The 27,993-nt window shown below is 38.0% G+C and overlaps 2 protein-coding genes across 5 annotated transcripts; one reads left to right on the top strand and one right to left on the bottom strand.

Moving 5' to 3' along the window:
• Positions 1–22,844, bottom strand: RAD9B (RAD9 checkpoint clamp component B). The gene is made up of 12 exons (XM_073313416.1): positions 21,646–22,844; positions 19,610–19,680; positions 18,172–18,321; positions 16,793–16,907; positions 14,353–14,452; positions 9,813–9,919; positions 6,992–7,098; positions 6,426–6,490; positions 4,829–4,951; positions 3,747–4,032; positions 1,472–1,479; positions 1–512 (listed from the first exon to the last, which is right to left on the bottom strand). Exons 1-12 carry the CDS (start codon positions 21,677–21,679, stop codon positions 311–313), a joined length of 1,368 nt encoding a protein of 455 aa, XP_073169517.1. The 5' UTR covers positions 21,680–22,844; the 3' UTR covers positions 1–310.
• On the top strand, positions 21,811–27,993 carry VPS29 (VPS29 retromer complex component). Of its 4 annotated transcripts, XM_073313056.1 has the most exons (5): positions 21,811–22,028; positions 23,040–23,051; positions 25,604–25,795; positions 26,669–26,904; positions 27,568–27,993. In XM_073313056.1, exons 1-5 carry the CDS (start codon positions 22,026–22,028, stop codon positions 27,683–27,685), a joined length of 561 nt encoding a protein of 186 aa, XP_073169157.1. In that variant the 5' UTR covers positions 21,811–22,025; the 3' UTR covers positions 27,686–27,993. The 4 variants fall into 4 exon arrangements, with proteins under 4 accessions (XP_073169157.1, XP_073169158.1, XP_073169159.1 ...); XM_073313057.1 differs by lacking the exon at positions 23,040–23,051 and having other exon boundaries at positions 21,812–22,028; XM_073313055.1 differs by lacking the exons at positions 21,811–22,028; positions 23,040–23,051 and having other exon boundaries at positions 23,844–25,795.

Below are 27,993 nucleotides of genomic sequence, written 5' to 3'. Positions count from 1 at the left end.
ATTGCAGAAGAGGGAACCTGTACAACCAAATGAGCTCTGACTGTTCACTTGAGAGCTCGAAACTCTAGCCGCCTTAGGTGTTAGTGATTTTGAGTTTAACGCTAGTAACAGGCTAAAATATAAAATACAAATAACAGCAGTTTCTATTTACTATTTAATCTGAAAATAGTAGAAAGCCCTAGGAAATTTGCATAATGGAAGTGTTGCAACAAGTTCCTCTGTAAAATCGCCTGTAGCTATTCACTAGGTATTAAAGTGTATTTTACATGCATAAAGACAATTTAAACGTCTGTGAAAGGTTGTACAGGCACTATACAACTTGGGAGAGCTGCTCATTGTCAACATCGTCTTCGACATCACTAGCTGTGGCCAAACTATGGAGTGTGTGGCTGATGACATCTTGCTCCTTAAATGAAACTGCTCCAAAGAAAAGTGAATGAAACTGGAAAATGCAATATTTAATAAAGTGAGTTTTTGTACATATAAAATATTCCTGGGATTTTTTTTTACTGCTGATTTAAGTCCTTTAGGCAAGCACATTATTTAAAAACAACAAAAAACACCTTAGTAACCCATGTAGACAAACACATTTAGCATCTACAAATATTTCCAGCTGTCATTAGAGGTGTACCAGTGTATAGCAATTTGCCAACTGATTTAATTGCAACCACTAATTCAGTATTTCAAAGCAAATTTGAAAGTCTAGATATGGGAAAACTGTTGAACTTATACATAAAGCTGCCTCAAAGGTTTGAATTTAACAGGGGAAAGATGTGAATATTTAAATCCTAAATATTTAAAATACTACTACATAAATGTAAAAGCAGAGATTATGCTGGTCTGCAGCTATGGTATGCATAGGACACAGTTTTTGAATATACAGCTCTCGAGAGAGACACTTATGTATGGCAGATGGAAATGAAGAAGCCATTGGCAGACGTGGTCTTCACAACCCTCTGGAAACAGGTTTAACTATTGCTAAACCTTTTCAGAAGGGTAGAAAGGAATGGGTCAGATAGCAGAAAAAATAATTGACAAGCCACTCCTCCCCCAAGAGGAGGAGAGAAGCTGATGTAAGTAAGCACATCTGTCATTTTTGTGAAAGACCTCTGCTGCTGTCCTTGATTTTACTGCTGCATCTTCACAGACACTACTTTAATTGGTAGTGATAACTCTGGAGCCTTCCACTGCCTTAAAATAGACACTGAAAAGGCTCTGTGGGCAGGTGTTTGCTGGCATGTGTATGTTCCTGTGAGGGTTCTCTGTGCGAAATGGGGGGGGGGGGAGAAACAGGTCAGAGCATGAGGTGGGGGTAATAGAAAGCATATAGGTGTCTTCCTCTAAGGGGTGGTGGAGGAAGAATTGGGTTCAAATCCTGGTCTGAGTAGGAAGGGAGAAAAATAATAAATCCAAGAGGAAACATGGACTTTTAATTTTATATTTTCTCATATTCATGACTCAGAATACATACCTATTCAACTTGATTAAATAGTCAGACAACAGTAAGATTGCTCAAAAGCACTGAACTGTGACCATGTTGGTCCATGGAAACCAACAAGCACCCACAGGTGGTTGGAGAAAAGCTAAAGAGGGAAGGATTATGGCTCAGGATCAAGCATAGATCTGGAAATGCTGGTTTCTAGTAGCAACTCAACTATACAGAGGCTCTGAACAAGTCACCTTCCCTCTGCTTCCTCTCGCTGTAAAATGGGGACTGGCTGTTCAGTGGCTGTTCAGCAATAAGTATTACAAGAGAAAAATTTGAAAAGACACTGATTATATGTTTAAGATAACAGAGATTAACAATTGCATTTTTAAACTAGCTTTATATTCCTTTACAGATCAAGCTCTTTTTAGAAGTTGTTTTGGTATGAAATGATGTTTTTTAAGGGATTTATGTTCTAGCCAGTCAGATTTTATTTGTGCTAGTTTCCAGCGTAGCTTTCACTTTACTGTCACCTTAACTAAAGCGTATTCTCAAATCCATAAAGCAATAGGCATCATATAAAGCTCACTATTTCTCAAGGAATCTACAGGTAAGGCCTGGTGGATTACATAGGAATTTACCTGTTACAGGAAGAAAAAATTCTAGTCCTTTATGATGGAAGAACCTCAAAAAGTGAATCAAGCATAAACTGAGGCAGTGAAATCAGCCGTACTCTAAGTAAAACCTGAAATATCCCATTCGTCATAAGCAGGGCTCTGTTGAACCCCACAACTCCATAGCTAGGAAATCTACAATTTTTCGATGATATGGAGGTCAGTGATTTCCTACAAAATTTGCCATTTTGCTGAAACCTAAAGCCTGTCATCTTGTTCTATCTTCTTGCATTACCAGGACTGCCTTAAGCTGCCTCTTGCTCTCTAGTTTTCCTCATAAGAGGAGTTAATTGGCTTATAGTGCTTGCTGTCTATAGGATTGCAAAGGCAGTTGGGGGTGGGGTGGTTGTCTAGTAGCCAGAGCTGGAGTTCAGTTTGCAACTAGGGCATAGGGGCAGCCAGAGAATATAAGCAGCTAAGTAGGGCGATCTGGAGAACAGCACAACAGCGAAGGTGTGAGGAATCAGGCAGATACGTCACTGAAGTAGTTACAAGCTGTCCCTGTTTTTCCCCTCCCCACAACTCCCTGACACACAATGGACAGGAAATAAGATGCTGAAATGGACTCCTAGACCACATAATGGGAACTTGGGAAGTACAGCATAGCAAAAAATCCTCAGTCCTAAAAAATCCCTGTAAAAGTAATTCTGTGGTGGATGAACTTTTTCAAATATGAACTACAGGCAGCTGTAAAGGGAAGGAGAATAGAGGGCACTGTGGGGCAGTAGACTGAATTAACATTGCCACAGAATTTGGGTCCATTGTACTGCAAAGTACATGGGGACCTGTCTATAGGGGAACTGTTTAACTGTAGATTCTACAAATATTGAAAATCCTATTGTTGCACTGAACTTGACTGAAACAGCAATTTATATAGAACTGAACACTGTGGTGTGGTAAATGGGGCTACATGTAGTAACTAAACCAGGGGTGGGCAAACTTTTTGGCCTGAGGGCCACATTGGGGTTCTAAAACTGGATGGAGGGCCAGGTAGGTAAGGCTGTGCCTCCCCAAAAGGCCTGGCTCCTGCCCCGTATCTGCCCCCTCAGAACCCCCCACCCATCCAACCCCTCCTTGCGCCTTTTCCCCTGACTAACCCCTGCTGGGACCCCCCACCCTCCCAGGACCCCACCCCCATCCAATCCTCCTGCTCCTTGTCCCCTAACTGTCCTGACCCTTAGCCACACCCCCACCCCCTGACAGGCCTCCTGGGACTCCCACACCTACCCAACCACCCTCTACTTCCTGTCCCTTGACTGCCAGCCAGGACCCCCTGCCCCTTATCCAACCCCCCTGCCCCCTTACCATGCCTCTCAGAGCACCAGGACTGGCAGCTGCACTGCTCAGCCGGAGCCAGCCATGTCGCTGCACAGTCTAGAGCCCCGGAGCAGGCTGGCGGCTCTCGCAGCCATGTTGCCCGGCAGGAGCTTGCAGAACCCACCGCCCAGAGCACTGGCAGCATAGCAAGGGGAGGCGAGCCTCCCTGGCCGGGAGCTCAACAACCGGGAAGGACGGGGCCCACGGGCCGTAGTTTGCCCACCTCTAAATAATACTAGTTTAAGTACTAGTTAAAAGTATTATTTTGCTGTCTGATCCAAACTCATTTTTCTTTAGCTTACAATGTAGATTTGATTTGGCATTCTTACCTTGTACTGATTAGAATATGAGGGTTCTACTTCCTCCACAATTTTAATGTCACCTGCTGCACTCATGTCCAATACTTCTAGGTTCACGTCTTTTTTTGAGATTATGGGAATAATATCTCCTTTTGACAGAGGTTTACTGCACTCTACAGGTGACTCCGTGTTGCTATGTGCTCTTCCAGTCCAACAAGGCTTTTTTGAAGCTATTGTTTCTGCATTATCATCATTATCTGCAGAATTGTTTGAGACATTTTCAGCATTATGTGCATGGGCCTTCATCAAGGTAGGCCTGAGGGATTAACAGACACATTTGAACCTGACTTTGGATGTCTTACTAGATAAAGAATAAAACCATATAAATAAATAGATATTACAAATGGCTAATGAAAAGCATGATGACTCTAGAACTAGGCTTTCATCTAGTGTGACCTTTCCCCTCAGCTGAGCTTCATGGATCCCAGGCAAAACTGACAATAGTAAGAATGCTGCTGTTTGTTCTGCTGCAAGTTCCTGATGCTGGCTCCTCTTGTAATCCTAAGGAGAGGGTATTGCACCAGTCCACTTCATGAAACTGAAGCATGGGTTTGAGAAGGTAATATAAATCTACAGAAAGCCATTCCCCACAAACTAGAAATAGGGAGAGATCTGAAAAGGCAATGAGAAAGATGACACAGGCAGCGAAACAGTATTTTAAACACATATTGGCTGTCAGAAATTATGGTGACAAAGTGCCACCATAGTATTGGAAAGATAGCTATGTACTCTGGATAGGAGAGGCAGCAAGTAAGAAAGAGCGCCCTCCCCTCATTATTGGTGCACTGTCTTGGGTCTCAAGCTGTCATACCAGCTCTTCATCTTCTGGTCAGGCTCTTTAATCTGAACCTGATCATCCTTTTAATCCAATAAGACATCTCACTTGTGCAAATGCCCTAATATGAGTTACCATAGTGACGAATGCTGTAGCAGAACCAGTACATCTCTTCCCTCCCACCTCAATTCTAACATAATTGGAAATTGCAAAAAAGGACAATGGATGTTCAACCTTTAGGAGCAGAATACCAAAACAATCCTAAATACTGCATTACCTTTTCTGTCTTTGTGAAAGGCATAGAGATTGCTGAGAAGATTCCCTATTTTCAATGTCAGCTAATGTAGCCAAAACAAAGCTGGCTTCTACCATCATGTCCTCAATACTGAAAGCAATTGGTCTAAAAATGTAAAATCAGAGACTGAATTGTATGTGTAAATATATATATATATATATATATATATATATATATATATGGGTTTTTTTTGGGGGGGGGGAGGAAGGAGGCTAGTTCATATACTTCTACGGATATATACATACAGATAGATATACACACACAAAGATGCTTGGTATAGATCAGTGGTTCCCAAACTTGTTCCGCCGCTTGTGCAGGGAAAGCCCCTGGCGGGCCGGGCCGGTTTGTTTACCTGCCGGGTCCACAGGTTCGGCCAATCGCGGCTCCCAGTGGCCATGGTTCGCTGCTCTAGGCCAATGGGAGCTGCTGGAAGTGGCAGCCAATACGTCCCTTGGCCCGCGCTGCTTCCAGCAACTCCCATTGGCCTGGAGCAGCGAACAGCGGCCACTGGGAGCCGTGATCGGTCAAACCTGCGGATGCGGCAGGTAAACAAACCGGCCCAGCCTGCCAGGGGCTTTCCCTGCACAAGCAGTGGAACAAGTTTGGGAACCACTAGTAGAAAGAGTATTTCTATTCACTACTTATTTAAGAAACATTTGAAACTTCTTTGTTTCGCATTACAGCTTTATATACTGCAGTGAGTAAGTACTATGGAATTTTGTGCTTAAAATAATTTATTACCAAAGGTGCTTCCACACTTGCGGACAACTTCTCAAAGTTCAGATTTAAATAAAAAATTTGTTTCCTTAACTGTTCTCAGAAAAGGAAACTGATGACCTGATATTCAGAGGTGTACTGAGCACCTGAAGTTTCCCTTGAATTCAGTGGGATGTGTGGGTGCTCAGCAATCCAGAAAAATCAGACAAATTATGTTTTGTATAAGGTCTATCATATGAAAGTAAGCTCCTTAAATCTGATAAACTATTCAACTTTTGTATTACTGTGGTTAATTACAAATACAGCTCTTAACAATAAGTGAATGCTATTGGTTATTTTAGGGGGAACCACTTTATTGATATACAGTAGAACCTCAAAGTTATGAACACCAAAATTACGAGCTGACCAGTCAACTACACACCTCATTTGGAACTGGAAGTACGCAAACAGGCAACAGCAGAGACAAAAAAAAAGCAAATACAGTGCAGTACTGGGATAAACAAATAAACTACTAAAAAAATAAAGGGAAAGTTTAAAAAAAAGATTTGACAAGGTAAGGAAACTGTTTTAGGTGCTTGTTTCATTTAAATTAATATGGTTAAAAGCAGCATTTTTCTTCTGCATAGTAAAGTTTCAAAGCTGTATTAAGTCAATGTTCAGTTGTAAACTTTTGAAAGAACAATATTTTGTTTAGAGTTATGAACATTTCAGAGTTACGAACAACCTCCATTCCCAAGGTGTTCATAAATCTGAGGTTCTACTGTAATGGCTAAATATTACTCATAATTTAGACTGCAAATGAAAATTGAATGCAGCGCTGTTACTAAAATATTACTGTACAGTTAGGTTCCCAAAAATGTACTTTCCAGACACATCAAAATGAATTGAGACAGTAGCGCTAGTAGCCTCTGCAAATGCTAGTAGACCCTACAAATGGAAAAGAAAGGATTATTGAAGTATCTTAAAACACAAATATTAAGCACTGCATTTTCCTTTACATTTATCCCATGGATTAATCTTAATGGATTAGGGATACCAATCTACTGTTACATGTATACATTCTTGCCTTCTGTGCCCTGAGATTTCCCCAGAGATAATATTTTCCACATCTAGTATGAGATGCATTATTATAGCTATAGATTATAACATCTTCAATACATGTATGATAAATCTTTACTCAAACCTCAAGCTTTTACAAAAAAAAATATCCTCACTTCCCTGTTCCCCACCATACTCTCTGAAGGTAAACCTCCAGTGCTAAAAGGAAGCCTGCTTTTATGGCTACCCCTCATCCAGGTAGTAATACCACTGTGCATGTGAGGCACTGTATAACAGCTGCCTCAGTGAGAGTCCTGCAGTGTCATGGTTAAACATTATATATTCTACACAAATATCCTACTATCAAGAACATTTTATTTGTATCTTTACCCTCAGTTCTTTAAGGCAAAACGTTACTTCAGAGTCTACTCCAATTTGAAAGTAGTCAAATTCATCTGGATTAAGATGTATTTTAGTGTGCATTGTCTTTGAAAAATCTGTTCAAAAATTACAAGAAAGGCAAGGATTAAAAACAGAAGGTGAAATTCTAGCCCAGTAAGTCAGTGGGGCCATGATTGCATTCACAGGCCCTGACCAGCAATTGTAAAAGTCTAACAAATAACTTACAAACATGTATACGAGTATTTAATGTAAATATATAGTGACTCTGATACTGATAATTATGAAATATCAGCTGAAATATTTACACCTGTTATCTTCCAAGAGTAACCCCTACTAGCACAATTACAGTGGAAAACAGTGTATTAGAAAAAAGATTCCAATAATTCCATCTAATCACAAAGAACAGTAAATCACTTCTTAAACTAATTTTAAGCTTATCAAACAACTAAAAAGAATTAACAATCAAACAGGAAGTTACTAACTTGACAATGTCATGAGGAAGACTGGAATTCAGAAAATTAAGTCCCATTTAAGAGACTGTAAATCAGACGTCAAAGTTGTTTTAGGTAAAATACTCTTGAAATGCTTTGGTTAATGTAATGGTTTGTCTAACCATTTTTTTTAAACTATTTAAATTCTAGAATTTACCCTGTGACCTAGAAGTTAAGGGCAAATATTTTTGATTATTTAAGTTAGCTTAAGATGACTATTAAATTAAATAAAGCATTTAAAAATATTACTTAGAACAACTTCTAATGTTAATTTCCAATTATTTTTAATGCACCCTACATTTTTTTCATCCTAGGGTTTCACCTTGAAGTCCCTTGTACAAAGTCCCACTGACTTCAACGTTGATAAGGTGTTCATTATATGCCCTGTATTCAGCAGTTTTTATTTAAGAGTTTATTTTAAAATGTAAACATTCATATGGAGGCAATTGCTGTGTGATTTTTTTAAACAGACTTAATCACAGTTGACAGCTATCTGAAGTATAAAAGAAGGCAAAAAAAGTTAGATTTTTCTTTAGATTTGGTTTCCTGATTTTTTAACAAAATAGTCTTTCACTGATATTGTACAATTGATATAAACAAGGGAAAATATTATGCAGTTCATTTGTAAGTATTAAATTTTTCACTTATAATGAACATTGCAATTCTCTTAGTTACTGTAAGAAGAATGAAAGATGTTCTCCATTCATGGGTGCTCATCTTTGGAGGGGCGCAGAAAGAAAATATAAAGACATTTTTATTATGTGTGTGTGAGTCTCAGAGAGGTGCAGAATATATTAAAGCAGTATGAATAGTGAACTCCTGTGGAAACCAGTCTCAAGTCTTTTACTCTTCCTGTTGGAATTTTCGTGTCTCAACCTCCATCCATGCACAGTTGTGCATGCAACAATAACCCTGTAGTGTTCTATAAGGTAGAAGAACCACAATTTTGTAATATAATTGCCAACTCACAAAATGTAGGATCTATAATAAGCAAATGAAGGCAGGTCTAGGGAGGCAGTGTCATCCCTTCCTCCTCCATTTCCAACACCAGGCCATTTTTCAGGGTTTATTTTTTCTATAGACATCCAAACCACCACTAAATCATATATTCAAAGGTATAAATATTGCTTTGGTTGCACAGTTTTATATATAGAATGTGGCTTAATATGTTCTATTAAGCAAATGTTTTATAATACCAAAAAAAAAAAAGTACGTCTCCTTTGTCCCTCCCTTCTTTCTCTTCTTACTCTCCTCTTTTAGTTCTGTTTCTTGATGAATCTTTATGCAGCTTTTTCTCAAATTATTCACCCTCTTTAAATATATGCTTGTTTCTAATAATGTCTCCTTCTTGAAGATGTAATCTATTTTCACTTCTCTTTTTCACAATCTGCTCCATTTCTACTATTTGAGCCTCTCTGCCCTCCCTTTCTATAGGCTTCCCTCACACCAATCCATACACCCCCCACTGCTTGCAAAAGCATCTTTTTCCTTAACTGCACCACCATCAAACTGGACCATTTCAGGAAGGATGCAAAAGTGTGGGGTCTTACTCTCCAAATGCAGTGGCAAATGTTTCACAGGAGGCACGGGTTACAAAGTACATTTATAGGTGTCTCCCTCAAAAAGTGTATGAATTGATTACACCATTGTAAAACTGTATTAGTAGCATCGCTTTCTGGGGCCGTGCACGAGAACACTATGCTTTAGAAACAAATTTATATTTTCAAAATACTTCCAAATCAGATGTCAGGAAAACACTCTCTCCATCTTATATTCTCACACATTAGTGCACAACATAACACTACTAGACCAGCTAAAATGTAATACTGCTGTCATACATTAACTTTTAGAAATATGCTCATTGCCGATGATGGCCATTACAATGATGTTATTTATGTTTAAATATTTATCTCCTTTTTAAATACAAAATTCTCCTCCTCTCCCAGTTTGTTGCTGTTTCTTTACAGCTATTGTAGAATAATGATCTCAGTTCAAGCCCACAGCAAATTGTGTAATTTTAGCTTGATGTACTGCTCTGGCGGCATCTACTATTGATACCAAAAAAAGTCTAACTGATGCACCAGAACAGGTTTCCTCAAAAACTTTTAAGGGTTACAGTCCTATTTTTGATTTTCTATCCTGGCATCTTCTCTGACCTGAAACCCTCTGCGCACCTTTAACTTCATTTAAGATATCTAAATTATCAGTTTAACTTCCAGCCATGTGATACCTTTTCCCACCATGGTGCAAAGTTATTATTTTTTTCAACTGTTTTAAAGCACCGTTATCCTTCAAAAATATTGTGAACTAATTCTTACCAATTTCTTCCTCAGTATAACTCTTGAAACAAACTTTCATTGGTGTAACAGCTACAGTTACTTCCTCTTGACAGGTTGGAAAATGAATCATTATATCAGTCAGCAGCCTAAGAAATTTTGTATAGCATGTTAAGATTAGTTTGGACAACAAATTACTATCTATTCACGTTAGTAACACAAATTAGTGTCACTTTGCCATAAGAATTGGAAACATTTCAAGAGAAAATATAGGTTGTTGTGTATTATCCCCCCTTTTAAACGTGATTTAATTGTATTTTCTTTTCTTTTAGTATATGATGATGATTTTATATATTATACTTCAATAATGTACAATAATTATATTTTTATCTAACCAGTACTGTTAAACAGTTAATATCTAATTATCATGATAATTATGACAATCTTAATGTGATTCTGTTTTCCTTTTAGTATTAATATATCAAGAGCCAAATAACCATTTTAGATACATTTGCCATCATCATTATGCATCACAAATTTCAGTGGAATCCAGCAGCAGTATTTTTATTATTCTTACTTTGTTCATAAATTTGTAGGTGATGGAAAAGCAAAATTCTTGCATTAAATTTTGTTTACTACAGACAAACAGGTTCAATTGATGGCTGTTTCTCCATATACTGATTGCAAAAAGAAATACACTGATCATTCTTTTCCCAAGGAATCCTGACATATCTCCTCCAGCCTCCAAAAGCTCTGTGTTGTAGTTGTAGCAACTCTCTCTCCAGAAAAGGAAGGCCGGGACACAGCTCTCTCCAAAACCCCTCAACACTGCTTCCTGAGTTGACGTGTTGTGTGTTGGGAATAATCTCATTAAGTAGAACAACAGAATGTAAGTACTTTGGGGGCAATGACCTTCTTTTTACTGAATATCTGTACAGTCTGTATAACAATGGAGCACAGAACCACCTACTGCAATATAAAAACGAAGCGGGCAAAAATCCAAGACCACTCCCATTTCCCCTTTTTTTAAATTGAGAATGATTCCTCCCAAATCATAAGTAAAAAAAAGACCCATGATAGAAGATATTTTATGCAAGGCACAGAATTATTAAGACCCTTAAAAGTATTCCTTATTGTGTAGCCTATCATGACAGTATCCACTTCTTGATATTTTAAAAAAATATGGCCTCATGCTTTACATCCTTTTTACTGTTTCTTTTTTTAAAAAAAAGTCAAGTGTGACAGTTTTTCCAGCTTGGCAAAAACATCTACTTTACATTATGAACTGCTTCAATTTTTAAAAATAGGTTCATGAAAAATGTCATGGATGTTTCCCAATTTGTCAACTCTATTGAATTAATGTTTAATTTTTTAAAAATCTACTCTGCACATACTGGTATTCAGAGTCATGCTATAGGTAACATTATAAATATTTGGCCTTCACATGATGTGTACCCAGTTACTTCCTACTGTGAGCTTTGCACCAAGTCTTCAAAAACACTTATTTCAGTTATAAAAACAATATCATGTAAAGTCTATTTTGTGGTTTTACAGACTTCTATTTCTATAGTATTTGAACAATGAAACTGAGAAAGGGAAAATAGGGAATTTAGACACATTATTAAAATTAATGGAAGGTATGGACCTAAATCCCCTACACTGTTTTTGAAATATTATTAACTTAAATATTTAAAAATATGGGAAGAACTGTAGCTGTTTATGTGAAGCATTCAAAATGGTAGTGATGTGCTTTTATCACAAATGATATTAAGGAGGATCTTCCAGCTGGCCCATGCAGCTGTTGTCTTGTTACCAAATTAAATGATGATAATAATATTTTGTTTTCCTACAACATTTTCAAGCTGAAGATCTGAAAGCTCTTTACAAATAGTAATTAATACTTTTAAGAATGCTGTGTGTTGGGTAAATATTATTACCCCCATTTTACAGATGAGGAAATTGAGGAACAAAGAGATACAGGATCCTATTCAGTGCACACTGCAGTCAGTGGAAAGACTCTAATTGACTTTGATGGATATTGGATCAAGCCAGAGCTTGCTACAGAACTCAGTTTGTCAATCTTCAAGTCCTGTATTTAAACACAATAAGAAGCAGCTAATGCATTCCAGAATGTCACTGGCATGATTTCTGAAAAACAGCAAGTTTGTCAATATAAGACCAACTGAGATATAACTTTGTCAGGCTAATACTCTTTTGTATAGGTAAATACTTTTTAAACCTATATACACTTTTAATGGCTACAGGAACAGATTGCTCTTGTTCACTGCTCTAGAATTTTCTTTTCAGGAGATGAGCTAAAATCTTTCTATATAAGTTCAGCTGGCAGGGCACATTTAAGAACTGTACTTTTAGCACCCTTACAATGCTTGTTCCAAACTTGACTGTCCCATTGGTAAAAATATTTAGCTTTTTTTCTATTTATGCTAATATGATCATTGAATTTTTTTTCTGACTTGTGCTAAAACCAACTATGCACAGAAAGCCAATGGAAATTAAAAACTTTTCTATCTTCATACCACAACAAAGGCCTAATTCAAAGCCCAGTGAAGTCAATGGAAGGACTTCTATTGTCTTCAGTGCACTTTGGATCATGCTCTAAGTCTTTGCGGTATCTTCTCAAGACATATTCTCCCTGACTGCAGCTCTCAATTCTGACCAAGTCACTGGTATACCTTTCGTGTATCTTAGCTCCCTTTTGTACACTCAAAAATATGCCTGCCTGATGTACAAATTTGCATTTGGACAAAGACTATTAGATATTAAATAATCCTTTAATTATAGCATTAGCACCTGCAATAACTGAGCTGTTGTTGCTAAGCACAGTTTTCAAACTGTATCTTTTGCGAATTAACAATGAGACTGCTGAAAGCAGGGAGCATGTTTAAAAAAAAAATCCTAAAAAGAGAGCAATGTTTCAGTGAATAGTGTAGAAAGGTTTGGCGTATATATGACTGTGATACTAGTGTTGTTTTTACGGAATGTCCAAATACTTGCAAACTAATGATGATTTCTCCCCAAAGCAATATTTAATCAAAAGATTTCAAACTTCAAAAGAGTGGCTTTTAAAAAAAACATACAGATAAGAACTATTTCTTTACTTCGAAGAATTGACTGAGATAAGTAAACTGCACATCAAAATCCCTGGTATTTTCAAGTGCATAGTATAATTACTTCTGTGCAGTAACCAATGTATATTACAGTATGCAGCGTTGTTGATATTACCTCACCCACCTCATCTCTCTAATAGGTATTATAGAAAGGTTGATATTTCATTTTGAATTGGTAACCATTATATGAATACATTTTTGCTATAAAATTCCACTGCTTATATTCTTAATAGTAATTTTCAATAATAAGGTCTTTGCAAACAAGGATTTGTGAGAGAAAATCAGTCTACTCCGCTGTTTTGGTAACTTTTTAGTTATTTTTCCTGTTTCAAAATATGAAATGTAAATGCTTTGCTATCATTTAGTGTCACTGTAGCACCATGATTAAATATCTCATTATCTTCTCCTGAACTGGGGGAGTAGTGTAGCTGCCATAATCAGGATTTTAATTGCCAGGAGTAATACTCAGAATATCACAGTCATACTCCTCACTCCTGACATATACCTCAGTCCCCTTCACCAAAAGTACACAACAAAGGATACTACAGTATTTTTCTTTTTTCTAGAGGTAAAAGAACACCTGTTTCACAGAAGTTCCAGTAATCTCTCCCCTATGCCAATATTTAATGTATTTATTGTGAATATATAAAATATAATATACAATTATCAATAACGCTAAAGGATGGTTAAGGTGAGAGAAGCTGACTGTGTAAAAATTAAACCTTCTTACTCAACAGCAATGTTGAATATACACAGTCAAAGCATATTTTTTGTATAAAAATAATTTTTTGCTATCTTTTACCTTTGTTAGTGCTGCCACTAGGGAAGAATAACGTGATTCATATCTAACACATTCATCATCACCAAAAAAATTGTTAACTAAGTTCAGTTTTAGAATCTTTATAATAGCAATAATGCAGGAGCCAAAATAACCCAGCTCAATTTCAGACTCCAGGTGGAGTTCGCAGCAACGATAGTCAGACAATCATAATTTTCTTTGTTAAACTGAGCAAATTTAATCTAGAAGTCATGGAGAGACAATAAATGTTGAATCCCATAATGCTTGTTACAGAAAGCCACTTTTCAGAGTAGAACTGCACTTTAAGTAGCTATTATAAAGTTTGTAATTTTACCTTTAGATTCCTTTGTTTAAACAACTCAAGCACAACTTCAGTATTTATGATATTCTGTAGGAGCTTCTGAAAGCTTCTAGTTATACATTATAGACTTTACTCAAAGCTGGATTAATGGTAGGGCTGATGCAGCCATGACCTAAGGTCCCCAAGATGTAGTATTATTTAGTATAGTAGTATGAAACTAATCAAACATTGGTTATTACTATGTGACATTTAGGTGCCCAAAATATGTTCATGCCTGATTCTCTTAATTGGACCCTGAGTGAACTACTTCCTCCTATATTATTTCTAAAACAAATAATATATTGAATTCATTACCTTGATTGAATCTTCAGTACATTAGGACACATATGCCTTGAAAAAACAGCTTGTAAGGGTTCACTTTCATGAAAAGCCAGGTTATGAGTTTTTACAATACCTAAAGATACAGCATAGGTATAAAAATTAACATATGTTTGCATGTTATCTTAAACTTAACAAATGTTAAATTAACACTTTCATTAATCTCAGTAAAAAAACCCAACAAAGGTCCCATTCTGCCCTGTGTGGGAATAGCTTGCCTAAGTATAGGAAAGTCCATGAATTTTAACTCAGTTTCCTAGGAATTCTTTCATCATGAAAAAAGATGAAGGTTCCACTTCCAAAACTTGTGGGTCTCAAGAGTTCTCTCTGAATCTCAGGTGATCCACAAGAGCAAAGGGTCAGGCACGTTAGCTCCCAGAAAGTACATTTTGGTGTTTGGGGTGTAAAAGAAAGGCGGAATGGTTGGCTGGTATAATAATGAAAATAATAAACTTCTATAAACATTTACTGAATAGCTATCTTAATTACCATCTACTATTGCATACAAAAAGAAAAGGAGTACTTGTGGCACCTTTTTGCGAATACAGACAAACACGGCTGCTACTCTGAAACCTACTGCATACAAGTATACAAATACTCTGAGGCTTAGGTTTTATGATAGTGTTTAGTGATCTGCAGTGGATATTGAGAGATGTCACAGGCTCGTTTTCACTATCAATGTATGTGTCAGGTTCACTTTACTCCACTATTCAAATTAATAATTTTTATTAATAAAAACACAAGGTTATCAGATGAATAACCTTTTGCTATAAGGTTCTCTGTACATATATAGCAAGTTTATACAAATACAAATAACATTTAAAACGAATTTTAAAAAAGGAAAATTATATACTGTTACATTTTTCCAAATACACCTCTAAAATGCAAACTTTCAAAATTAAATATAACCCGAACAACAAATGGCAAGAAATCTGTTATTTCAGTGTAGCACATTAAGCTAGCACTAAATCAAACTCATTGCCTTGAGCCGTAATACATTATTTCCACTTATTAATATGAAATAGTATGTTTCAAATATTAGAAAATGCATTATGTACCATAGTTCTGCTAAGTATACTGGCAGAAATAATTATAATGGTGCTTTAAGGGTTCATTTTCCAGCAGAAAGTGATTGTGCATCACTGTCTTGTACTGGACAGAATATGTCAGACCTTTTATAAATTCACAGAACCATATAACTTGGAGATGGAAAAGACTGATTAGATCATCTAGTCCATCTAACTACCAAAACAGGCTTTTTCCCCTATAATGCATTTTCAGTATTTTGTCCCACCTAGTTTTTAAATGTGCATGCATTAGAGCATTCACTACTTCCCTGAGGAAACTATTCCACTATTATACCAGATTTCAGTATCCAAGTTTTTCCTTGATATTTTTCCTACATTTTCCCTTTCTTAACTTCATCCAATTACTCCTAGGTACATCTCCTTGTACTATCCCAAGACCTCTTCAAATGTATCAGTTTCTTATACTGGCAGTTAGTGGAGCAGCTCCTTTGTTTTGGAAATTGAAGTCTGTGAGTTCTATTCCCCATGCCACATGCATTTATTTGGATGATGAACACGGTATAGCATAACCCACCATGGATTGTTCAAAGAATTTGAGGCATAAAATAAATCTTGTTATAGTCACCATGTTTACTGTACAGGACCCAGGTGCATGAAAGCAAACATCATTAATGATTATGATGTGAAACTGCTATTCCATCTACCAAACACCTATTTTGTAGAACACAACTGTTATGACAAGTTCCCCTAAATAACTAATGAGCATCAACATTTTATAAAAGTAATATTACATTTTTTGAGAAAATTACCAAAAAATAATCATCTATCATATGAGTAATTGCAGCCCAAAGAGAAAATCAGTCTGTAGCAGCAGATGAGAACTGAATACACTAGTGCCTTATAAGCAAAAAGAACGAAGAGTACTTGTGGCACCTTAGAGACCAACAAACTTATTTGGGCATAAGCTTTCGTAGGCTAAAACCCACTTCATCAGATGCATGCAGTGGAAAATACAGTAGGAAGTGTGTGTGTATATATATATTTTCTGTACTGTACTTTTCCACTGCATGCATATATATATATATATATACACACACAGAGAACATGAAAAAATGGGTGTTGGCGTACCATACTTTACTTTATAAATTGTATTATATTATACAAAACCACTTTAGATTTTATTAGGTTGCAAAGCTTTTCAGTTTGCAAAGTCAAGCACCCAAAAGATAGGAAATGGTTGCAAGAATCTTTTATAATGGAAAATGTTACGCATAACATTCTGCCAATGACAGAAAATAAGTTTAACAATCAAAAATACAAAGCTGACAAAATATTTACAAGTTTAAAGTACTTAATGTTTCTATAAAGTCATATCACATTTAACCTACCATGTTTGCAGAAGAGCTTAAAAGTTATATGGCACTCATTAACATTTGTATAAATGTTGCACTTCTCTACATTCCTTTCTAGTGTGTTTAGACATCTAAATACAGGGAGGACTGACTGTAAGAAAAAGTGCATTAATAGTGTGCACCTTAAGAGCAACACAAAGAATGCTAAATAATAGCACGTGAATCACAAAGGGAAACATAAAAAGAAAAGCAATGACAGCAAGAGTCAGGCAAATCAACACAACCACACAATTAAAACAAAGTTAAACTAGCAAAAGCACAGGAGAAAGATGGATCCATGATTTAGTTCTGTACATACAAATATGTTTGTATTTTTATTTCCAAGAACAGTATTTAGTGTACATCAGCATCATCAATTTTTCTAACCTGAGGGCCAAATATATTATTTCAAAAGGTCAAAACCCCACAATCAATATTTTGTGGCAGATTCTCTGCCCTGTTCTGCTTCCTTTGGAAAGCTCAGGCAGTGTAAAAAGAGAAGAAATACGGTTTCTGGAGGACTCCGCAATAGCTGTAAAGCCAACATAGCCACCTCCTACCCCCTCCTTCCCACAGCCCATGGTGCAGGGGAGGAATGTCAGGGGAGGATAGGGATAATGGCTGGAGTGTGTGTTTCACTCTGGATAACCCCCCTGGTCCATGACTAAAGACTGCAGTAACCTGGGCTGGCGTAGAGAATCAAGGAGTCCTGTCTAGTTGTTGGTTTCCAAGCTTTGCTTTTTTCCCCCTCTCCTGCGCTGACCTAGGTGGCTGTGTGGTAGAAGTGAGCCACCTTTTACTACCTGCTGCTCTCTTAGTCTCAGGCAGACCCTCTGAAGCGCCTATTCTGATATCTTTAGAGCTTCCACAGACAGGCAAGTAAGCAGGGAATGAAGCAACCAGAGTGACCCTCTTCTCCCACCCCTACAATGCAACAGGTGGCCAACAGGGCAGCTAATGAACAGCTGAAACAGGGATGGGACAGTAACTGCTCAGAGTGTACCTGGCTCACACCAGACCTGCTCTTGGGACAGCAGGGTAAATGATCAGAGGCAATTAAAAACATGGTGCCCCCTACTGCCTCTCTGTAGTGATGAAGCTGTTTCAAACACTTCAATTTAGATGAAACTGCAGGGCATAGCTCAGGGAACACGTCTAATCATAAATAAATACAAATTTTGTTCCTACCTCAGTTGTCTATAGGGCTACAAGTTAGAGTTTTAAAGGCCACAAATGGTCCCCAGTTCCACAAAGGGTGAATTCTACTCAAATAGAGTAATATATCATCCTGTCCCCTACAACACTCACAATTCCATTGGAAAGTTGAATTGCCTCGCTGTTTAAAAAGTCATCTTTACCAGTTCATTAAGATTTACCTTCATTACTAATTTACACATAAGGGGTAACTGTCTTTTTTTCCGACACAGTTCAGGCTCAGCTGTCCAGCAGTAATGTTGAAAAAACATAGATGAAAAGAAGACACATGCATATGCTGACCTAGAAGAGTTCACTGATCTTAGAGCAAGCTAAAAATATAATTAAAAAATAATATTTTATTACCTTGAAACTATAAACAAAAATGGTTGAAATGTATATTTTTATTTAATTCTATTCTCCAATATCATATATAAGAACAAAACATATTATATAATGTATGTATAAATCGAATAATAAATATAGCAGATGGTTTGTTGGATTCATATACATACATCATCATCATGTTTAAACAAATCAGTTTTACTCCTCCTGCTAGTCAGAACTGGTTGATAAAATCTAGGGCCCCAATTCAGCAAAATGAATGCGTATGAATAGTCCTACTTTACCCCAGTGGGACTATTTATATGCTTAAAATTAAGCTTGTGCTTAAGGGCATTGCTGGATCAGAGCCTGTGGTAGCAAAATCTAATAGTTCCTTTCCCTCATCTAAGTGGGGTATTATTATCATGGGTCTATTAATGCTTATATGAGAAGGTTGGTTTACTTTACAAATTAAAAATATATCTCAATTTTTTATCTGATGGTCTGCAATCACCCCAACTTAAGCTATGATCTTTGCAAAAGTTAAGTAGGCTTGGACCTGGTCAGTACGCATCTGGATGACACCACCACAGAAATGCCAAATTCTGCAGGAAGTGGTGTTGGCGATTCTGTAGGTGGGATTCTTCCCTTTGAGTCAGAAATGAACAAATGTTGGAATATGGTCTTAAGAGGTAATTTTAAATTAGATGTAAATCTGAGACCCTGACCACTTGTCGTCATTAAAAATCTGTGGCACTAATCCTACTGTCATAGAAAGAAAAGGAGGACTTGTGGCACCTTAGAGACTAACCAATTTATTAGAGCATAAGCTTTCGTGAGCTACAGCTCACTTCCTCAGATGCATATCGTGGAAACTGCAGCAGGCTTTATATATACACAGAGAATATGAAACAATACCTATTCCCACCCCACTGTCCTGCTGGTAATAGCTTATCTAAAGTGATTTCCAGCACAAATCCAGGTTTTCTCACCCTCCACCGCCCCCCACAAATTCACTCTCCTATAGACAAATTCTAGTTTGGCAACTATGAAAAAGCAGGAAAACTATAAAAAGCAGGAACAGAGTTTCCATGGTATCGTTCACCTAGTTAAGACGATACCCAAAAAATTGAATGTGGCTATGCCAAAAATGTGAGACAGTAAGGAAGAGAAATTGAATTATGCTGTAAGGCATGTATAGAAAATTTTTCAAAAAGCTACCTAAATTAATGTTGAGACTGTATTTCCCCATAAAAAGCCATTTAAATTATTTTAAAAAACCCAAAATGCACTTACACCTTTTTCATTTGGGTCAAACCAAAACTCATCACTAATTCGTGCTATGGCATGTATTGCTCTTCCAAACACTGTAAGAGAAGACAAAAGAAATGTGGTATTTGCGTTCTGTATTTGGTTAAATAAAAAAAAAAAGGTGATATAACACTGTCTCCAGATTAATTAAAGAAGAGAAAAATTCTAACTTTCCTACATATATTTTAAAAGAAAGTTATGATGTAATGAGGAGCATAAAGGCAAAAATTACTGTTTTACAGCAAATCTCTTCTGTATTGCTCACAACGGCAGCAGAAAGCACCATAGTTTGAACTTTTCAAAAGTTGCCACCAATGCTGGGTACCTCAGTTTCAGGAGCCCAACCTGAGATAACTTGGGTCTGATTTTCAGAAGTGCTAAGCACCCACAAACCCAGTTGCTCAGCACTTTTACAAACCAGCCCCAAGGTACATTAGATTGGGCTCTTAAAAACTGAGACACATAAAACCAGTGGTCACAGCTGAAAAATCTGGCCATGGAGCCTTGAAGCCATTAAACAAAAATCAGAAAGCACACCACCAAGTAAAGACAGCTATTAAAGGCAACATTTCCACTGAGTGGGACTCCAGTATCTGACCTATTGAGTCCTTACCTCCCATACTTAACAGGAACTTGAAATTACCAAGCTATATTTGTTTTTATTTTGTGCACCAGGTCAGCAGTGGTGCATTACTCAATTAACAGAGTTAGTTCGTAAAATACAGTTACAAAGCCATCAGGAAGCACAAGAGCAATGGTTTTGGTCTAGGTCTTATACTGAAATTTGCTATTAGGACTACTAGCTTTTAGGCATTAAAACAGCCAACTTATTTAAAGATTATTGCTGTATATATTGAAAGAAACTTTAAGGTTGCATGGCTGAAATAAAATAGTTTTTGAAACAATATAGGAGTACCTTGATAATTTACATTAATGACTGGGAAATCCACCATAATAATCTTAAAATAACATCACGTCAAAGATGATCACCAGAATAATGTTTCCCTAAGACTGGCTTTCTTTAAAATAAAATTTAAATAAGTAAGGATAGTCTTGTATCCAAAGAATTACTACTAGTAGTAGTTTGAACTTGTATCACACTTTTCTTTCATAGATGGATTTTACAAGAGCGTAAAAACCAGTATGCCCATTTTATAGATGGGTAACCGAGGCATAGCAAGTTACATGCCTTGCTCAGGATCACACAGCAAAGCAATAGCAGTCAGAATTAAAGGCCAGATTTTCTGACTCTCCCTCTCCTTCGATCTACGCATCCCAGAATCCTTGGTACTAGCAGCTGCGGCACTTCCTTTGAAACACCACTGAAATTAATGCAAAGAAAGATTCTGTTGGGGATATGTAGAGCCCTAGTTGCTCAAATGACCAACAGAGTCTTTATTTAAAAGCAGACATTTTACATACCAAAAAGTCGTCCTCTTTCTAATAACATTTTAAGGTCCAACAAGTCACACTGTGTCTTAAATTACATGGCAACATCTGTTTCAAGTATATTTTGTATGACAGAAATAGACAGGTCTTAAAACCCAAATTCCAGAGGCCTTTGGAAACAACTCAGTAAGTAGCCGTACTTTTCATCAAGTTGCACAAGGGTCTGCGTGTTCTGCATGCATGTGAGGGGCCACTGAGCTCTGCTCACAGGTAGGGACAATAGGGTTTTAACAGAGCTCCCATTACCATTCCCACCAGGTGTTCTCTGGGGAGACCTGTTGGGTTGATGAGAGACCTCGTGCAACCGATCTCAGGCAAAATGCACTCACAAGGCTGTGTGCGTGGGTGTGTGGGGGGGGAGGCCTTGCAGCAATATGGCGCCATTGGCTTCCACATGCTGTCACACCTCATATTGTTCCAAGGGATCTGGATAGCCTTGGCTCTCCACTCCCTGCCCCTGTACATCCGCTCTGGAGGTCCGTCACCGTGTCCCTAGCAGCAGGTCTCAGCCTGCTCCCTATTTCATGGTCCCAATGATGTGCTCCCCTGAGCAGTGCCACACATCTCCCTACCTCTGAGGCGGCTGCCCCCAATCACACACTTCATGGTTCGGGGGCTGGGCGACAGCACCTCAGTCAGGCCTCCCCAGCCCAACCTCTCCCCTCACACAACAGGTCCCCAAAGGGCGGGAAACCAGCCAGTTGCTTGAGGGGCGGGGCCATCCGCTCCTCAAGCACCCGGATGGTTCTCATCCTTCTCGGTCTGACAGCGAGGCGGGAAGCGCGAGGCCTGACGGCCAAGGAGCGCGCCCTCGTGTGTACCGACTTGGAATGATTCCTTCTAGCTGCCGTAGGCCGTAACCGTCCTTGGCTTCCGGAAGCCGCGGCGGCCCGTTGCTCCCTGGCCCTTTGCGGAGCGGAGCGGAAGAAGGTGACGAGTGGACTGGAGCAGGATGGTGAGCACCCCGGGGACCGTGGGCGGTCAGAGGGAGTTCCCGACCCGCACCCTACGCTGGAGAGGGCCCTGCTGCCCTTCCCACCCGCGGCGCGTTGTTGCCCCAGGGCCCTCGCCCCGTCCCCCCGATTCCCATCGCGCTCCTGGGCCTGAGGCCTTCCTGCTCCCCTGGGATCGGAGCTACATTAGCCACGGCGGTACAACAGAACCGTGCTCCTCCTCCCGCCCCGCGACGCTCACCGCAAGCGGACTGCGTGTCCCAAAGCTTTAATTGCAGGGACAGCGCCGTGCCGGGGCCTTGCTGTTCCTGAGGCGTAACCTGACCCAACATATAGACTAACCCGCTTACTGCAAAGTAACAGAATAACTAAAACTAAGCAGCTGTCTAGAAAACAATCCTTGGCTTTTTATCTCCTGCTCACGTGCATCTTAATGCCCAGTTCAGACATTCATATTGGGGCCCCCAGGCATTGAGGCAACTTAGCAAGGTTCGTCTATATTTCTTTGGAATGCTGTTTCCTGTTAACCATGTAATCTTCAGCATTGTTTGCTTTAATAGTATTCATTCACATGAATAACCTTTTTCGGGAGTATATGTGACCACTATCTTGGAAGAATAGAAATCCATGAAATTGGCATCGATGGAGATTCTTGTTTTGGGGGAAAAAAATTCTGCACAGTCACTGTTTACGAAGTCAGTCTAATGTGAAATTCAAAGAGATGGGGGTAGAAGGAAAAATATTCAAAAGAATAACTGGTTCACTGGAAAGTTACAGCAGATGGTATGACTATTTTGTGACGTGGCAGCTTGAAAAAGTCTTCCAATATTGTTTCAGACAGTTTCAGTAAAGCTGATTTTTTAACACTTCCTTTCATAACATTAAAAAAATCATTGTTTGTTTATTCATATGTCTATTTTTTTCCTTTTCTGTTGCTTTCTTTTAACATTGTTCATGTTTCACCCTGTTTTTTCATTCCCCCTGTCTGCAATCAACTTCTTCATTCCAATAAGGCTGGGCACAGAGTAAGTTTACTCCTCTTGGCTCTTGCTAACACGGGTGGTAGGTGATTTGTCAATGTTACTAGATGTTAAAATAGCTATGAATTATGGAATAATTCTAGCCAATCTGTAGTCAAGACTGCAACTAAATTTCTGTTGAAAACCAAATTCTTATGTGCTTTTTGTCATGATTGTTGTCCATCAGAGATAAGTGTGATACCCTTAGTACAACAGAAGATGCTGCTTGTTGTAGTCTAGCAAGCTATTTTGATAGGTGGAAACTTGAATCTGAATGAGGGGCTAAAATGGCCTCTCTCAATTCATCAGCACACATTGGATTCAGTGAGGTTGAGTGTCTCTAACTGAGAGCATAATTTGGGCCGGGTGTTACATATGTAACTAACTAGCGTTACATGTAAATCTTGTAAGACTTGATTAAAGACCCCACGTATTGTTTTGTTGCCATCAAAATCAGTTATGCTACAAAATCAGCCATATTAGGAAATTGTTTTAAAACTGTTTCAGGTAACATGGTTATGCTATCAATATGTAGGGGGTATAATGTTAAAATGTAACTTTAAAAAATTTCTAATGATATGGCAGCTCAAGCATGTTAGCTCACTTTTTTTAAGTTTAATGAAGTCCTGTCCACTGAACAGGTACAACACTGGCACTAGCCGAGCAAACTTCACTGTCTTGCCCACGTGCTTCCTTTTTGAGCTGGAGGGATCATCTTTAGGAGTAATAGGACGTCTGTCCACGGGGAACTAGTGGAAGGCCTTTTTATTTCTGAGACTACCAGAAGAAGTAATTGCTTTATATCACTACTGACCTGGACTTGAACTGGTGGCTCACAGGTTAAAGATTCTGTATTACGTTACCAATTCTTTGAGTTATAATATTCCCCTCGCTTGCATAGTTTGGATACTTACACTGAGCCGGCTTTCACAACACTGGTAAAAATGCCTGAGCCCTATCTGCACTTCTGTTTACATTGTTGAGTACTGCTGCATGGTTGCTGAAATAAAATGCAAAGTACAAAATTTTATAATGTAGACAAGGTTACAGTTAGTTTATAGTGTAGCTACAAGTAGTAATATCGAACTTTTCTATTTGTCTGGAGAGCAGCCCATATGTTTGTTTACAATGGGCTTGTCTACACTGGGAATTTACAGTGCTGCAACTTTCTCGCTTGGGGGTGTGAAAAAACACCCACCCAGCAAGTTTCAGTACTGTAAAACACCAGTGTAGACAGTGCACCAGTGCTGGTAGCTACGCCCCTCATGGAGGTGGTGTTTTTAGAGCGCTGGGAGAGCTTTCTCCCAGTGCTCTGCCGCGACTACGCAAGCCACGTTAAAGCACTACAATGGCGCAGCACTTTAGCATTGCCAGTGTAGACTAGCCCAATGTTATCACATTTTGGGTGTTACCATAAATCAACAACACTACACATGGAAGAAAACAAGTATTACGTTGACTTATTTATCAGAATAATAGGAATGCTTGCTTTTTATCCAATCCTCATGTGGCCTGTAACAATTTTTTCTTTACAACCCTTTTCACACAGTTGTTGCATAATCAAATTAAGCTTGGCTTATTGATGCTTTGTCTGCATTAATTTTATTTCCTAGATAACAAGTTTAAAAAGTCTGAGACATTACATTGTAGGCTACATTTGTAATCAAAGATTCAGATTAAAGGTGTGATGATGGTACAGGTGATTTACTAAATAATGGTGACATCCTAGAGTAGAGATATAGACTAACAGATATTACTTGTTGGCTGATTGCATCACTTGTATTCTGTCAGCACTTATCGTACTTCATAGAGCATTTCCTTTAAGTTTTATGTATTCATAGTTCTATTCTGGTCTGGTTTATCTTCAGCTTGCAATGCTCTATTAAAATCCGCTTTTTGACAAAGCTGTACTTGATACTGTCCAGTGGAAGCTCAGATGTTTTATTATCTTGGCTTTTGACAAACTTTGCATTCAGTTTAAACACTGATGCACACTGCAGACTCATTTTAGGAAAACAAAATGAAGATTAAATATTGAAGTAAAGGGAAACTTGAAATAATGAAAGAAAAGTAGCCATAACTTAGGTCTGGTCTAAACTTAAATTTTACCAATAGAGCTATGTCTGACAGGAATGTGTCTTTTTTACTAACATAGCCAATATGTACTGTAGATGCAGTTACACCAGTATAACTGTGCTTGTACTGGTATAGATTATGCCATTTCCCCAAACCAGCATAAATTATACAAGTAAAAGGACTTTCATATTAAGTGCATCTATTGCTAGAGGGTTTTGCTGCCATACCTATATTGGCAAAACCCTTGCAGTGTAGACAAGGCATCAGTCTGTACCACTCTACCTTAGTGAGACATCACTCACTTTGAGACCCACGGCCCAGTCATAAGCTCGGTTTCAGTTCTTTTTTTCAATAATTTTACATCAGAAATGCAGAATTGTGAAACTGAAGATAACCAACCTTGCAAATTTCTTCTTGATTTTTATTGGCCCCAGTTAGGTTCTGTAATACTTAACTTTTTCCTGTCCTTGACACCTTGTAAGCTGGTGTTAGTATTAGGAGATCTTCACATCCCACATCGATGCAACAACCTCCCAGCTAAATTCAAAAAACTGCTGGTCCCAGGAAAGATCCAGCACATCCTCTGCACCGGAAACCTCTGCACCAAGGAGAGCTATGACTACCTCAAGACTCTTGCTGGGGATGTTCACATTGTAAGAGGAGACTTTGATGAGGTAATGACCTCTCTACAAAGACTTTTAAAAAAACAGTCTGACACGTGAGTTTGTTTATAACTCCCTTTACACCATTTAAGGAAAAGGACAAAATTGAGACAGTTACAGTTACTTAATAAAGAACAGGGTAAAAAGCAAATAAGCAGTACTGTGTAGTCATAACCAGTGAAATGACTTAAGCCTAGTTCTTACCCCATGCCCAACAAGGACAAAGCTGACTCTTGAATTCATGTACAGATGCCCCATGACTTACGCAATTGTTCCGTTCTGGAAAGCCTTAAGTAACTCGAATTTTGTGTAAGTCGGAAACGTGTACCTGTCTGTTACGCAAAAATTTCCGCAACTCGAAAATCTTATTTCTGGCTTATGGAACTCTTTCCGTAAGTGTGAATTTGCGTAAGTCGGGTCTTGCGTAACCCGGGGAGAGTCTGTAGTTTGGTTTATTTAATTATATTTGATTAAACATTGTAATAAAATAGCTGAACCTATTTGCCATCAAATAGCTGCTGTTGCCAAAATGTTGAAGTTCCTTGGTCAAATGCAGTTTTGTAATTCTAAATTTATTTTTAAACTGTAAATAATAAATTTATTATTTCAGTATTTCTGTAAGCTTTTCAGTCTTGGTGCCACCTTTGAGTCAACATATTTGGCTTTGATGCAGTTGATTTCTGGCTGGGTGTGGTATTCCTGCTAGAAGTTTCTACATTCTTCAGTGAAGAAAAACTTAAGTTGAAGAAGATCTTTAGATCATTCTCAGGAGCAGCAGATTTTTGTGTGATATGAATACATAGCAAATAACTTAATTCCTTCTGAAGATGGAGTCTGTTTCAGTATATGTAATCTGTATGTTGTATATTTGTTTTTAATTTTTAGAACCTGAATTATCCAGAACAGAAAGTTGTAACCGTTGGGCAATTCAAAATTGGGCTGATCCATGGCCATCAAGTTATACCGTGGGGAGATATGGCCAGCCTGGCACTGCTACAAAGGCAGTTTGATGTGGACATTTTAATTTCAGGGCATACACACAAATTTGAGGCGTTTGAGCATGAAAACAAGTTCTACATCAACCCCGGGTCAGCCACAGGAGCTTATAGTGCCTTGGAGAAGTGAGTTAAAATAAGTTGGACAGTTGTCAATTTATCTAGGTTTTTATATCACACCCATCATTGCTCATCAGCACTAATTTTACAGTAATAACAGTTCTCTAATACACCAGTTACCAAGATACATGTTTATCTTCAAGCCTTGTACACACTAACATTAATTTATTTTTTGAAATGTCAGTATTGCATTTCTATATCACTTACCAAAGGTTTGGGTCTAGAAAAGAAAAGGCTGAAAACAGCTGCTCAGCATTTGTGTGTATTCATTGTCACTGCCTATTTCCTGTGCACACAGACTAGAAAGTAATAACTAAAGCCTTCCTAATCTTTGTCAGGTTGAACAGATAATCCCCAGCAGTGATGTTAACTATCAGAGGAAACAGCTGCTGTGCATAAGTTAATTTTTAGGGTTATTTCGTTATCTAGCAAATACATTGTGCTGTTGGTGTCAAGGATTTTCCTACAATACCTTCTAAATCCATTTGCTTAAGATGAGTTTGTTGAAATACCTAGTCTTGTTTTCCAACTTGTTAGATCATGCTTATAAAATTCAAATTCAAATCCAAATTCCTTGGAGCAACTCATATTAAGGAATCTAGCTTTGAGAAATACCTAATGTTGGAGTTTTATAATTACCTGATATTAACAATCAGTTTTTCTTTCCAGCAACATCATTCCTTCATTTGTGCTGATGGATATCCAAGCTTCCACAGTAGTTACCTATGTGTATCAACTAATTGGAGATGATGTGAAAGTAGAAAGAATTGAGTACAAAAAACCCTAAAATGAATCTTCTGGTGCTCTTTACCATCTCATTTCCTCTTGTTCTAGTCAAGTAACTAAGCATTCAAGAACCACAAATTGTCTGCAATATTCGATTGTTTGCAGTATTAAACACTTTCTAACTGCTTGTAGCCTATAGCAGTGTAACTGGTTTATAATACATAGCTTCCAAACAATGGCACACTCTTGTTTTCTATGTATGGTTCAGCTTGTAAAATATCCTGTTATGGTGCAAAATGCCATAGGTGTACAATGAGTCTTGTTAAATAACTACCTTTTTAATGTTGTAATAAACTTGTTTTTCAATCA

Source organism: Lepidochelys kempii, chromosome 15 (assembly GCF_965140265.1).
Source record: "Lepidochelys kempii isolate rLepKem1 chromosome 15, rLepKem1.hap2, whole genome shotgun sequence".
In the NCBI taxonomy this organism is placed as follows: domain Eukaryota; kingdom Metazoa; phylum Chordata; order Testudines; family Cheloniidae; genus Lepidochelys; species Lepidochelys kempii.
The sequence above is the reverse complement of the archived record's forward strand: the minus strand, read 5'-3'. Positions and strand labels throughout refer to the sequence as shown.

What these genes read in the sequence shown, in the direction of transcription:
- RAD9B (XM_073313416.1), bottom strand. Translation starts at nt 21,679, where the DNA reads ATGAAGTGTGTGATTGGGGGCAGCCGCCTCAGAG. An exon ending in TAAGCTCTTCTGCAAACATG is followed by an intron (nt 14,453 to 16,792) that starts GTAGGTTAAATG and finishes CTGTATCTTTAG; the next exon opens with GTATTGTAAAAACTCATAAC. An exon ending in TTTGCCTTAAAGAACTGAGG is followed by an intron (nt 6,491 to 6,991) that starts GTAAAGATACAA and finishes TTCCATTTGTAG; the next exon opens with GGTCTACTAGCATTTGCAGA.
- VPS29 (XM_073313055.1), top strand. Translation starts at nt 25,490, where the DNA reads ATGCAGAATTGTGAAACTGAAGATAACCAACCTTGCAAATTTCTTCTT. An exon ending in TAAGAGGAGACTTTGATGAG is followed by an intron (nt 25,796 to 26,668) that starts GTAATGACCTCT and finishes TTTAATTTTTAG; the next exon opens with AACCTGAATTATCCAGAACA. An exon ending in GCTTATAGTGCCTTGGAGAA is followed by an intron (nt 26,905 to 27,567) that starts GTGAGTTAAAAT and finishes TTTTCTTTCCAG; the next exon opens with CAACATCATTCCTTCATTTG.